Source organism: Pristiophorus japonicus, chromosome 24 (genome assembly GCF_044704955.1).
Source record: "Pristiophorus japonicus isolate sPriJap1 chromosome 24, sPriJap1.hap1, whole genome shotgun sequence".
Taxonomy (NCBI): domain Eukaryota; kingdom Metazoa; phylum Chordata; class Chondrichthyes; family Pristiophoridae; genus Pristiophorus; species Pristiophorus japonicus.
In genome coordinates, this window is record NC_092000.1 from 11,378,796 (window position 1) to 11,391,830 (window position 13,035).

General features: G+C 50.7%; 1 protein-coding gene across 2 annotated transcripts in view; it reads left to right on the forward strand.

The window, feature by feature from the left end:
* The window catches only part of camsap3 (calmodulin regulated spectrin-associated protein family, member 3), a 224,681-nt gene that overhangs the window by 196,284 nt on the left and 15,362 nt on the right, over nucleotides 1-13,035 (forward strand). For both annotated transcript variants that reach the window (XM_070867249.1, XM_070867250.1), the window contains 3 exons: nucleotides 1,486-3,619; nucleotides 9,204-9,340; nucleotides 11,395-11,597. In XM_070867249.1, the coding sequence (XP_070723350.1) occupies nucleotides 1,486-3,619; nucleotides 9,204-9,340; nucleotides 11,395-11,597 (2,474 nt within the window). The remainder of the gene's footprint in view (nucleotides 1-1,485; nucleotides 3,620-9,203; nucleotides 9,341-11,394; nucleotides 11,598-13,035) is intronic.

Consider the following 13,035-nt stretch of genomic DNA (forward strand, 5'->3'; position numbering starts at 1 on the left):
CAACCCAAGGAACTTACTTTCACTCCCTTTCTTAATGTTGATGACTCTTGCGACCAAAACCCAGGGGGTTGAAATCCGGTTGCTTAACGCCTGCTGATAACTCCGGTGTTGGGTGTTAAGTGGGAGTTGGGGCGCTTGGGCGTGGCGCTGGGTGCTGATCACGCCCGACGTGAAATTCGGTGGTGGTTTTTTTTTAAGGGCGTTAAAACGTTGCGTCCCGCAGGCTGGTACCATGGAAATCCTGATGTCAGTGCACGTGCAACACCTCCTTGGCGTCTCTGTCGCGATATTTCATTTGAACGGCTGCCGTACCGTTTGGAGAAATTGGAGTTGTTTTCTTTCCCGTTTCCCACCTAGCACGGCGGCAGCCTCCCGCGGGGAAATTCAGCCGGCCTCCTGAGCTCCCGCCCAAGGATGAGTGTGCAATGTCACTTTTTAGCGCTGCTCTCTCATCTTTGGCCGTAAAAACTGAATTTGGCAGTTGAAGCCTGCACCGGATGCCTGCCCGTAAAATCAGCACTCTCAAATGGCAGTACCAAATCAGTACCTCAAAAATGTTAGTACCAAATTTCGAACCCCCTCCCTCCAAATCTTTAATTTTAATCCAGTCTTGTCTTCCATCCAACCTTTAACCTGCTGTTTATTGCAAGGGGGATGGAGTATAAAAGTAGGCAAGTCCTGCTACACTGTACAGTGTTATGTTCAGAATAACTCCACAAGATTGTATATCTTAAGCTCAAACTGTTGTGACCTTGGTCTCTTTAATGTAACTCCAGAGTGAGGAGGCAGTGTGGTAGACTGCCTTTTATACCTGTGCGCCCCCTGGTGGCAAGTCTTGCACATTGGTAGTGTTTACATACATAACATACAGGGTATTGGTGAGACCACAACTGGAGTACTGCATACAGTTTTGGTCTCTGTATTTAAGGAAGGACATACTTGCATTGGAGGCTGTTCAGAGAAGGTTCACTAGGTTGAATCCTGAGATGAAGGGGTTGACTTCTGGAAAAAAAAGTAGAGCATGTTGGGCCTATACTCATTGGAGTTCAGAAGAATGAGAGGGGATCTTATTGAAATACACAAGATACTGAGGGGGCTCGACAAGATAGATGCAGAGAGGATGTTTCCCCTCGTGGGGGAATCTAGAGCTCGGGGGCATAGTTTCAGAATAAGGGGTCGCCCATTTAGAACGGAGATGAGGAGGAATTTCTTCTGAGGGTTGTAAATCTGTAGAATTCTTTACCCCCAGAGAGCTGTGGAGACTGGGTCATTGAGTATATTTAAGGTGGAGGTAGACAGATTTTTGAGTGATAAGGGAGTCGAGGGTTATGGGGAGCAGGCAGGGAAGTGGAGCTGAGGCCAGGATCAGATCAGCCGTGATCTTATTGAATGGCGGAGCAGGCTCGGGGGGGCCCTATGGCCGACTCCTGCTCCTATTTCTCATGCTATGTTTAATTTATTGGTCTCCATTTCTCTCTGATGCAGACCGCTGTCGCAGGCCGTGTCCTTCAGCATTCCCTTTGGATTGGACAGCGATGTGGACATCGTCATGGGGAATCCCGTGGGCTTGATGAGGTCCATCAGCTCCGACAGCCTGGCCACCAACGCCTACCGCTCGCAGAACTGCTTGCCCCGGGCCGCGTACAGTTCCGCCGAGGACCCCGCTGATTTCCTGGGGAAGGAGGAGCTTCTGGCGGGCGAGAACGGGCTGGCCACGTCGCCCAAGGCGCCTCGGAAAGGGTTGCCGCCGCCGCCGTCCAACAATCTGGCGGAGCACAAATACCAAGGTCAGCACCGGCCGGTTGAAAACGGGGTGGTGGATGACCACAATAACTACACCGAGCTGCCGACCATTGAAGAAGCGCTGAAGATCATCCACAACACGGACAAGCTCGAGCCCCGGCTCCGGCCCGAGGGCGCGCCCGATGGCTTCTTCCTTCACCGGCCCAACCTGACGGAAGGCTTTGCCAAACCCAAGACCGGCCAGTCCAAGTTTGACCTCAGTCCCCCGTACAAGTCCGCCGAAGCCACCAAGGAGTCCGGTGGGGGGGACCCGCTGACCGGCGGCGAGGTCCCCTCGGAGGACGGCAACTGTTCGCGGGACGACGACTCGGTGCTGCGGGACAACAGCCTGGACTCCGACGTGGAGGACTCGTCGCGGCCCGCCCAGGAGAAGGACTACACCAGCAAGGACGAGTGCACCTCCTGCCTCAGCTCCATCAGCTCGCAGGCCGAGAGCGTGGCCTCTTCCGGCTCCGGGGCCAAGATGACCAGCTTTGCCGAGCGCAAGATGAAGATGATCAACCCGGTCGACTCGGGCAAGTCTAGCAGCTCGCAGAAGACCACGCCCGACAGCTCGGAGCTCAACGACCAGCAGATGGCCTCCTGGGCCCAGCGGGCGGACGAGAGCCCCAGCCGCAACCAGGCGCTGGCCTCGGAGATGACCCAGCTGGGCATGCGGCTGGAGGAGAAGCGCAGGGCCATCGAGGCGCAGAAGAAGCGGATCGAGGCCATCTTCGCCAAGCACCGGCAGAGGTTGGGCAAGAGCGCCTTCCTGCAGCTGAAGAAGAAGGAGGAAGGGGGGGAGTCGCAGAGCGGCGAGGCGGCCGAGGAAGACAAGCGGAAGCTATCCCTGGAAGAAAGGTTGTCGAAGATTGAGGATGATGAGGATGAAGACGAAAGCCCAACGCCGTCGGAATTTAAGGGGCGAGATCGCTCGATATCGGACAAGGGCCACGAGGAGAATCTTGGCAGGGACGACGGGGAAAAGCACGCAAAGCCGAGGGTGCCGGAATCTCCCAAAGAGCCCGAGGCGGACGTGGACATTGGGGAGTACAACAGCGCCGTGGCGAAGCTCAACTCGGCCTTGTCGTCGCTGCAGGTGGACATGCAGCGGTTGGCCCAGCAGCAGGAGACCTTGATGGAGAAGAAGAACACGCAGGCCTGGGTCATTCCCGTCCCCAAGCCCCCCGCTCAGCGGCCGACCCGGGACTTCCAGCCCTCCCGCTCGGCCGAGTTCTCCTCCTCCTCTCCGTCCCCCTCGCCCTCGCGCAAGCCGGCAGCCCCCGGGACCCGCTCGCCCCAGTCCGGCCAGAAGAAGGCCGCCAACGCCACCCCGCCCAAGAGCCCGCGGCACTCCCGGCCCGTGGAGCTCAAGATCCCACCGCTGACCCGCGTGCTGACCCCTCCGCAGAACGTGGACACCCTGCCCCACCTCCGCAAGTTCTCGCCCAGCCAGGTGACCATGCAGACCAAGTCGTCCATTTACTTTGGCGACGACGAGGGGCCGCACGCCGACGTTCGGCCGAAGCAAAGGCCGGTCGGACCAATCGCGCGGCAAGGCCTGGCTAATGAGCCCGATGACCCACTCTTTGACCTTGAGCATGAAGGTAACCTCCGACCCGTCGGACCAATCGCGCTTCAGAAGCCGGATGGGCAGCCCGACGATCAGGCTGACGGTCGGAGAAAGGATAACTCCGCCCCTGTTAAAAGAACTAGCTTAATAGAGATACCGTTGTCGTCCTTGAAAGGCCCCGACAGCAGTGAAGATGGACAGGAAAGCGACTCGACAAGCGACCAGATGGATTCTGAACAGCGGTCCGTTGGGTTCTTCTTCAAGGTAGGTGGCGTTTTTGCTTTGGTCCGTCTCGCATTACCGCTCGCCTCTCTCCCGCTAGAAGCACGAGGAAACTGGGTGGGTGGGGGGGCACAGTGTGAACGTGATCTGGTGGCCTGAGTAATTTATGGCTTAGAGACGTGGACCATGTATAGTCGACACCGAGTCGCTGGAGAAATACCACCAACGATGTTTCCCCGCAAGATCCTGCAAATCCCCTGCGATGAGAGACGCACCAACACTCGTGTCCTCGACCAGGCCAACATCCCCAGCATTGAAGCACTGACCACACGTGATCAGCTCCGCTGGGCTGATTGTTCGCATGCCAGAAACGAGATTCCCAAAGCAAGCGTTCTACTCTGAGCTCCTACACGGCAAACGAGCCAAAGGCAGGCAGAGGAAACGTTTCAAGGACACCCTCAAAGCCTCCCTGATAAAATGCAACATCTCCACCGCCACCTGGGAGTCCCCGGCCAAAGACCGCTCTAACTGGAGGAAATGCTTCCGGGAGGGCACTGAGCACCTCGAGTCTTGTCGCCAAGTGCAGGCAGCGGAAGGAGCATGCGGCAAACCTGTCCCACCCACCCTTTCCCACAACGACTATCTGTCCCACTTGTGACAGAGTTTGTAATTCCCGTATTGGACTGTTCAGTCACCTAAGAACTCACTTTTAGAGTGGAAGCAAGTCTGCCTTGATTCCAAGGGACTGCCTATAATGAATTTAGAAATACCACCACCTTAGGCAGTCCCCCGGAGTTGAGGATGACTTGCTTCCACACTAAGACGAGTTCCAAGGTGACGGAGACCAATGTGGGACCTACAGTCTCTGTCGCAGGTGGGGCAGACGGTGTTTGGAGGGTCAGGTGGGTGGGTTGCCGTGTGCTCCTTCCGCTATTTGCGCTTGGCTTCCGAGTGCTCCCGGCAAAGAGACTCAAAGTGTTCGGCGCCTCCTCGGATGCTCCTCTTCCACTTTGAGCGGTCTTGGGCCGGGGATTCCCAAGAGTCGGTGGGCATGTTGCATTTTTTCAGGCAGGCTTTGAGGGTGTCCTTGGAAGCGTTTTCTCTGCCCTCCTGGGACTTGCTTGGAAGGCGCTATGTAATTTCAAGTCTTTTTTTTTTTCCTCCTTTGGCGTACAGTCACTGTTATAGAATCATACAGCACAGAAGGAGGCCATTCAGCCCATCGTGCCAGTGCCAGCTCTTTGAAAGAGCGATCCAATTAGTTCCACTCCTTGCTCTTTCCCCACAGCCCTGCAGGTTTATCCTGTTTAAGTATTTATCCAATCCCCTTTTGAAAGTTACGATTGAATCTGCTCCCACCGCCCTTTAAGGCAGTGCCTTCCAAATCACAACTCGCTGCGCAAAAACACATTCTCCTTCTCTTTTCCCCCCCATCCTTTTCTTTTTGCCAGTTATTTTAAAGCTGTGTCCTCTGGTTATGCTTGGCAAACAAAGATTAAAATAAGAAGCAGAATGTGTGAAGGCGACTGCCAGTAACTTTGCTATCAATGGGGTTTCTGTTGGATGCAGTTTTATTTGTAAGCTGTTTAGACTGTAATACTAAACTAGCAAGCTGGGGAGAAGCTTTCGGCTCGGTTAATCGAAAGTAGAAGGCAGTGGTAAATTAATGAAGGCTTTGTCTGGAAAAGCTGACTGATGGAGTGGGATCCACTCTCTTCATTGAACAGGCATTGTTTTACTACATTATCACAGTGACTTTGTCAACCAGAGAATGAACCATTTATCCTGACTCTCTGTTGGTGATCAGTAACTAGTGGGGTGCCGCAGGGATCAGTGCTGGGAGTCCAACTATTTACAATCTATATTAACGACTTGGAAGAGGGGACTGAGTGTAACGTAGCCAAGTTTGCTGACGATACAAAGATGGGAGGAAGGGCAATGTGTGAGGAGGACATAAAGAGGCTGCAGAAGGACATAGACAGGCTAAGTGAGTGGGCAAGAATTTGGCAGATGGAGTATAATGTTGGAAATTGTGAGGTCATGCACTTTGGCAGAAAAAAAATCAAAGAGCAAGTTATTATTTAAATGGAGAAAGATTGCAAAGTGCCGCAGTACAGCGGGACCTGAGGGTACTTGTGCATGAAACACAAAAGGTTAGCATGCAGGTACAGCAAGTGATCAGGAAGGCCAATTGAATCTTGGCTTTTATTGCAAAGGGGATGGAATATAAAAGCAGGGAAGTCTTGTTACAATTGTACAGGGTATTGGTGAGGCCACAGCTGGAATACTGCGTGCAGTTTTGGCTTCCATATTTACGAAAGGATATACTTGCTGTGGAGGCAGTTCAGAGAAGGTTCACTAAGTTGATCCCGGGGATGAGGGGGTTGACTTATGAGGAAAGTTTGAGTAGGTTGGGCCTCTACTCATTGGAATTCAGAAGAATGAGAGGTGATCTTACAGAAACGTATAAGATTATGAGTGGGCTAGACAAGGTGGATGCAGAGAGGATGTTTCCACTGGTGAGGGAGACTAGAACTAGAGGGCATGATCTTTGAATAAGGGGCCACCCATTTAGAACTGAGATGAGGAGAAATTTTTTCTGAGGGTTGTGAATCTGTGGAATTCACTGCCTCAGAGAGCTGGGACATTAAATAAATTTAAGACAGAAGTAGACAGTTTCTTAAACGATAAGGGGTTATGGGGAGTGGACGGGGAAGTGGACCCGAGTCCATGATCAGATCAGCCATGATCTTATTGAATGGCGGAGCAGGCTCGAGGGGCCTTGTGGCCTACTCCTGCTCCCATTTCTTATGTTATGTTTAACAACTTGCATTTATATAGTGCCTTTAACGTGGTAAAACACCCCGAGGCGCTTCTCAGGAGTGTAATATGACACAAAATTTGACACCGAGCTGATTAAGGAGATATTGGGGCAGGTGACCAAAAGCTTGGTCAAAGAGGTAGGTTTTAAGGAGCATCTTAAAGGAGGAAAAAGAGGCGGTGAGGTTTAGGGAGGGGGTTCCAGAGCTTGGGACCCAGGCAGCCGAAGGCACGGCCGCCAATGGTTGAGGGATTATAATCAAGAGACTAGAATTAGGACATCTGGGCAAGGAACTGGAGGAGGGTGAGGGGGAGTGGGGAAGGTGCCAGTGTTCCTGTGCCCAAGCATGACTGAACATCTCCAGGACAAAACGGGAGGAAGTCTTAGGAAGGAAACACATCAAACATCGCAACCTTTTAAGAATTTAATTAAAACAGTCGGCCTCGAGGGTTTCCTCGCACATGTTTGTCGAAGGTTTGAACAGACGCCTGATCGCTTTGGAAGTCTGGAACTTGAGCTGAATGTGCAGGTTTTGTTCAATGTGCCATTGTTCCCACTGACGTGGGTACCATTAATTGCCCATCCCGAGTTGCTCCGAGAAGGTGGTGGTGGGGCCTTCTCCTTTAACCGCATTTAAAAGGTGCTTGGATGGGCACTTGAAGTGCCGTGACCTAGAGCTGGTAAGTGGGGTTAGACTGGATAACCTCTTGTTGGCTGGCGCAGATATACGATGGTAAGTACTGCTGCGAATCGAATACGGCCAGGGTGATGATCTGGGCTAGTTTCCATCGCCTGGATGGGTCGGAGAGGAATTTTCCCAGATTTTTCCCCAATTGGCCTGGGTTTTTATCTAGTTTTTGCCTCTCCCAGGAGATCGCATGGCTCCGGTTGGGATGGAGTGTAGAATGTTTCGGTGTAAGGGGTTTCGCAGTTGTGTGGGGCGGACTGGTTGGGCCGGGTGCTCTTTACCTGTCCGCCATTGTTCATTGTTCATCGGTTTATGTGTAACCTTCAGGGCTGCTGACCGAGGGCTGTGCGGCTCTTTGTCGGCCGGCACGGACACGATGGGCCGAATGGCCTCCTTTTGCGCTGTAGGTTTCCATGTTTCTAACTGCTGCAGTCCATATGCTGACGGTGCTCCCACAATGGTGTTAGGGATGCCAAGAATTGTGACCCAGTGCCGATGACTGAACAGCAATCGGTGCCCAGCTCAGCATGGTGTGTGGCGATGATGCTGCATTTTTCAAAATGAGGTGTTCATTCAGGTTCCCATGGCCAATTTTAGGCTTTCATTATGGGAGAAGTAGTGACTGAAGTTGTGATTTTTCCCTCGAGCAGTTTTCGGTGTATTTTGTAAATATAAAAGATTTACTCAGTGAATAGTACCTGTAATGTATTTGCTTCATGGGTTCTTTGCTTAAGAATTTAAAGCAACACATCGCTATGAAGAACTAGTTGGTTTATTAGCAAAGATTTAACAATCACACTACACATTACCAGTTCATCCACCAGGCTCACAACTGCGGGCCTTATCGTGGAGCCCCCGAACCCAACTGGCTGGGGTTTTATTGAGTCTTGTGAACATCTCGTGACTGGCTAAGCCCTCAATGCAACAGCTCTACAACTATTTTAAAATAACTTTATGCCAAGTGTCCCCTTTCGGTAAGGCCACTCGAACCCACAAATTTACCAATCGACTGGGATCCTTGCCAAATCAATTTAAAATTTGGTTGCCGGGGGTGATGATGCACTCCAGTCCCTCCGGCGCCCACCTCTCGCGGAAGGCCGCGTGCGTACCGGTGGACACCGTGTGCTCCATCTCTAGGGACACCGTGGCTCGGATGTAACCACGGAAGAGGGGCAGGCAGTCGGGCTGAACGACCCCCTCGACCGCCCGCTGTCTGGACCGGCTGATGGCCCCCTTGGCCATGCCCAGGAGCAGTCCTACGAGGAGGCCCTCGGACCTACCCGCTCCCCTCCGCACAGGGTGCCCAAAGATCAGGAGGGTGGGACTGAAGTGCAATCAGAATTTGAGGAGCAGCCCCTTCAAATATTGGAACAGCTCTACATCTCTCTCGGTCTATAAACCTGTGAGCATACTCTCAGGTGCATACATTACTGCAATGATGCAACCTTTCATTCTATTCACGGTTTGGACAGTTTTGATCCTCTAGTGTTTAGTTGGATTGTAATCCATGCACTCAAAATGGCCAATACAACACTGGCTCTTGGATAAACATAAGAAATAGGAGTCGGCCATTCGGCCCCTCGAGCCTGCTCCACCATTCAATAAGATCACCGCTGATCTGATCCTGGCCTCAACTCCACTTCCCTGCCCGCTCTCCATAACCCTTCACTCTCTTATTGTTCAAAAATCTGTGTCTCTCCACCTTAAAGATATTAAATGACCCAGCCTCCACAGCTCTCTGGGGCAGAGAATTCCACAGATTTACAACCCTCAGAGAGAAGAAATTCCTCCTCATTTCAGTTTTAAATGGGCGACCCCTTATTCTGAAACTAGTTCTAGAATCCCCCACGAGGGGAAACATCCTCTCTGCATCTACCCAGTCGAGACCCCTCAGAATTTTATACGTTTCAATAAGATCACCTCTCATTCTTCTAAACTCCAATGAGCACAGGCCCAACCTGCTCAACCTTTCTTCATAAGTCAACCCCCCCCCCCCTTTCATCTGAACCTGAACCTGAACCTAAACCGAGGTTTAAAAAGAACCGGAGAATTTCTTGAAATGTCGCGAATGCTTTCAGCAAATTGTGATTTTCCGGTTTTGTTTCCCCCGCCCCCAGGATGAGGCGAAGGCGGAGGAAGAGATGGCCTTGAAGCGAGCTGCCTTGATGGAGAAACAGCAGAAAAGAACCGATGACTTTCGAAGGCGCCGACTGTGGTTGAATGTGGAAAAGGAGCAGAAGAAAGAGGAGAGCAGGTGAGAGGGGAACTAAAGGATCCCAACAGAACGTCCCCCCACCACGAGCCCCCCCTGCACTGATGACCCCCAGCTCTTAAACCGCAGCTTCCACATGTACCGGGGCAGGATTGCAAGCAGGCCTCCCAGAGGTTCCTGCATTACATTCTCGAGATCCATTCCTCGAATCAAGACTCCAACAGCCTACAAAACTCGGGTCTGCAGTGGGAGTTATTTTTTTTACGTATTATGCATCATTTAATGTCGACACTTTTTTTTAAAGTAGGGACTGAATTGCGTCTCCATGCTCTGGTCCAGTTATCGCTGCGTGGTCTTGAGTCCCCACAGGAGATTGACTAGTGGTGTCAGCTGTGGCTCAGTGGGCAGCACCCTCGCCTCTGGGTCAGCAGGTTGTGGGTTCAAGTCCCACTCCAGGGGCTTGAGCACAGAAATCTAGGCTGACACTACTCCCAGTGCAGTGCTGAGGGAGTGCCGCACTGTCGGAGGTGCTGTCTTTCAGATGAGACGTTAAACCGTGGTCCCGTCTGTTCTCTCAGGTGGACCTAAAAGATCCCATGGCACTATTTTGAAGAAGAGCAGAGGAGTTATCCCTGGTGTCCTGGGGCCAATATTTATCCCTCAATCAACATCACTAAAACAGATTATCTGGTCATTATCACATTGCTGTTTGTGTGCGCAAATTGGCTGTCGCGTTTCCCACATTACAACAGTGACCAAAAGTACTTCATTGGCTGTAAAGCGCTTTGAGACGTCCGGTGGTCATGAAAGGCGCTATATAAATGCAAGTCTTTCTTTCTAGACTGTAAATGCTTTTACTTTAGACCCCTGACTAGACATTAGGCTTAAGTCAGATCGTGTATTGTTGAGGAGCAATTTAGCAACGTTACCTCTGCACGCAGGGTTTATTTTTGAAGTGACCCCTGGAGATATCTGATGGCCCAATCGGCAAGTGCACTTTTTTACGGTGCGATAATGAACCATGCAGGTTGAGGAGTTCCTCGATTCCCGTTCTGGTTTGTGCCGAGATCGCTGAACATGCCGGCGGTGGTGGTGAGGGCTTCACGGAAGTAACGGGTCCGTCAAGCCTGCCCCACACTCGTGATGGCTGGGGCCTCGTGACTCAACGCTCGCTCCCTCCTCGCTCACTCGTTGTGGGGCAGTATTGCCGGCCTCGAAAGGCGACGTAAAATCCCACCACAGTCCTCGCTTCTGTCTGCCGTCCACTGTCTCTGCCCAAGAGCTTTAGTGGGAGATATGGGATGAGTACAAGATTGGTCTTGGAGGTAATGTCCTCCTGCTTGATGGGTCGCTGTGTTTTGACACGATTTATGCAAGCGTATCATGTGTTTAACAAACACTTGTTCGTGAAGGTTTTACATAGTTTATAAAGTGTCAGGAGGAGATGGGGTGTCACATAGGATCACCGGATATACGGCACAGAAATAGGCCATTCGGCCCAACCAGTCCATGCCGGTGTTTATGCTCCACTTGAGCCACCTCCCGTCTTTCCTCATCTAAATCTATCAGCATAACCCTCTATTCCCTTCTCCCCTCGTATGCTTGTCCAACCTCCCCTTAAATATTCGCCTCAACCATTCCCTGTGGTAGCAAGTTCCACATTCTTGCCACTCTGAGTAAAGAAATTCTTTCTGAATTCCCCACTGGGATTTGTTGGTGTCTATCTTGTATTGATGGCCTCTAGTTATGCTCTTCCCTAAAAGTGGAAATATTCTCTCTGTATCCACTCTATCAAAACCTTTCATAATTCTATATTAGGTCACCCCCTCAGCCTTCCTTTTTCAAGAGAAAAGAGACCCAGCCTGTTCATCCTTTTCCTGATGTGTATACCCTCGCATTTCTGGTAACATCCTTGTAAATCTTTGCACCTTCTCCAGTGCCTCTCTATCCTTTTTATAATACAGCGACCATATTACTAGCATAGACTCGCCGCTGAAATGGCTTCTATCCGTGAAGCACTTTCGGTGGAAAGATTGTAAAAACCAGGGAGCGACCTCGCCTAGATTTTAATTCTTTTAATCTTCACCTTTTTTAAGGCAACAAGTCGAGGAAGAGGTGGTGGAGAAGAACTTCATCAAGCAGGAGTACCTGCGGCGACACCAGCTGAAAATAATGGCCGATCTGGACAAGGTCCTGCAGGAAAAGGCCATGGCAAGCAGAGGGAGGAAACCTCGGCCCAAATCGTCCGTCTTCCGTGATGATTCCGTCCTGACGCGCAGCCCTGTGAAGGGTCTGCTAGGTGGGTGGTGCCATACACAATAAAAGACTTTGGTTCATGTCTGTTGCTAAAGGAATGGGGCGGGGGGAGGGAGGAGAAAGAGATGGTTCACCATCAAGGTATCGTCGTTCGAGGGACCGTCTATGATGATGATGCAGTCTCCTCTCTCTTCTCTCTCTCTTTCTCTCTCTTTCTCTCTCTTTCTCTCTTTCTCTCTTTCTCCTCTCTTCTCTCTCTCTCTTTCTTTCTCTCTTTCTCTCTTTCTTTCTCTCTTTCTTTCTCTCTCTCTCCTTTTCTCTCTCTCTCTTTTCTCTCTCTCTCTTTTCTCTCTCTCTCTTTTCTCTCTCTCTCTTTCTCTCTCACTTTCTCTCTCTCCTTTCTCTCTCCCTTTTCTCTCTCTCCCTTTTCTCTCTCTTTCTCTCTTTCTCTCTCTCTCTTCTCTCTCTTTTCTCTCTCTCTCGCTCTCTCTTTCTCCTCTTTTCTTTCTCTCTCTCTTTCTCCTCTCTTTTTCTTTCTCTCTCCTTTTCTCTTTCTCTCTCCTTTTCTCTCTCTCCTTTTCTCTCTCTCTTTTCTCTCTCTCTTTTTCTCTCTCTCTTTTCTCTCTCTCTTTTCTCTCTCTCTCTTTCTCTCTCTCTTTCTCTCTCTCCTTTTCTCCCTTTCTCTCTCCCTTTTCTCTCTCCCTTTTCTCTCTCTCTTTTCTCTCTCTTTTCTCTCTCCCTTTTCTCTCTCTCTTTTCTCTCTCTTCTCCTCTCTTTTTCTTTCTCTCTCCTTTTCTCTTTCTCTCTCCTTTTCTCTCTCTCTCTCCTTTTCTCTCTCTCTCTCTCCTTTTCTCTCTCTCTTTTCTCTCTCTTTTCTCTCTCTTTTCTCTCTCTCTTTTCTCTCTCTCTTCCTTCTCTCTCCCTTTTCTCTCTCCTTTTCTCTCTCTCCCTTTTCTCTCTCCCTTTTCTCTCTCCCTTTTCTCTCTCCCTTTTCTCTCTCCCTTTTCTCTCTCCCTTTTCTCTCTCCCTTTTTTCTTCCCTTTTCTCTCTCCCTTTTCTCTCTCCCTTTTCTCTCTCCCTTTTCTCTCTCCCTTTTCTCTCTCCCTTTTCTCTCTCCCTTTTCTCTCTCCTTTTCTCTCTCCCTTTTCTCTCTCCCTTTTCTCTCTCCCTTTTCTCTCTCCTTTTCTCTCCCTTTTCTCTCTCCCTTTTCTCTCTCCCTTTTCTCTCTCCCTTTTCTCTCTCCCTTTTCTCTCTCCCTTTTCTCTCTCCCTTTTCTCTCTCCCTTTTCTCTCTCCCTTTTCTCTCTCCCTTTTCTCTCTCCCTTTTCTCTCTCCCTTTTCTCTCTCCCTTTTCTCTCTCCCTTTTTTCTCTCCCTTTTCTCTCTCCCTTTTCTCTCTCCCTTTTCTCTCTCCCTTTTCTCTCTCCCTTTTCTCTCTCCTTTTCTCTCTCCCTTTCTCTCTCCCTTTTCTCTCTCCCTTTTC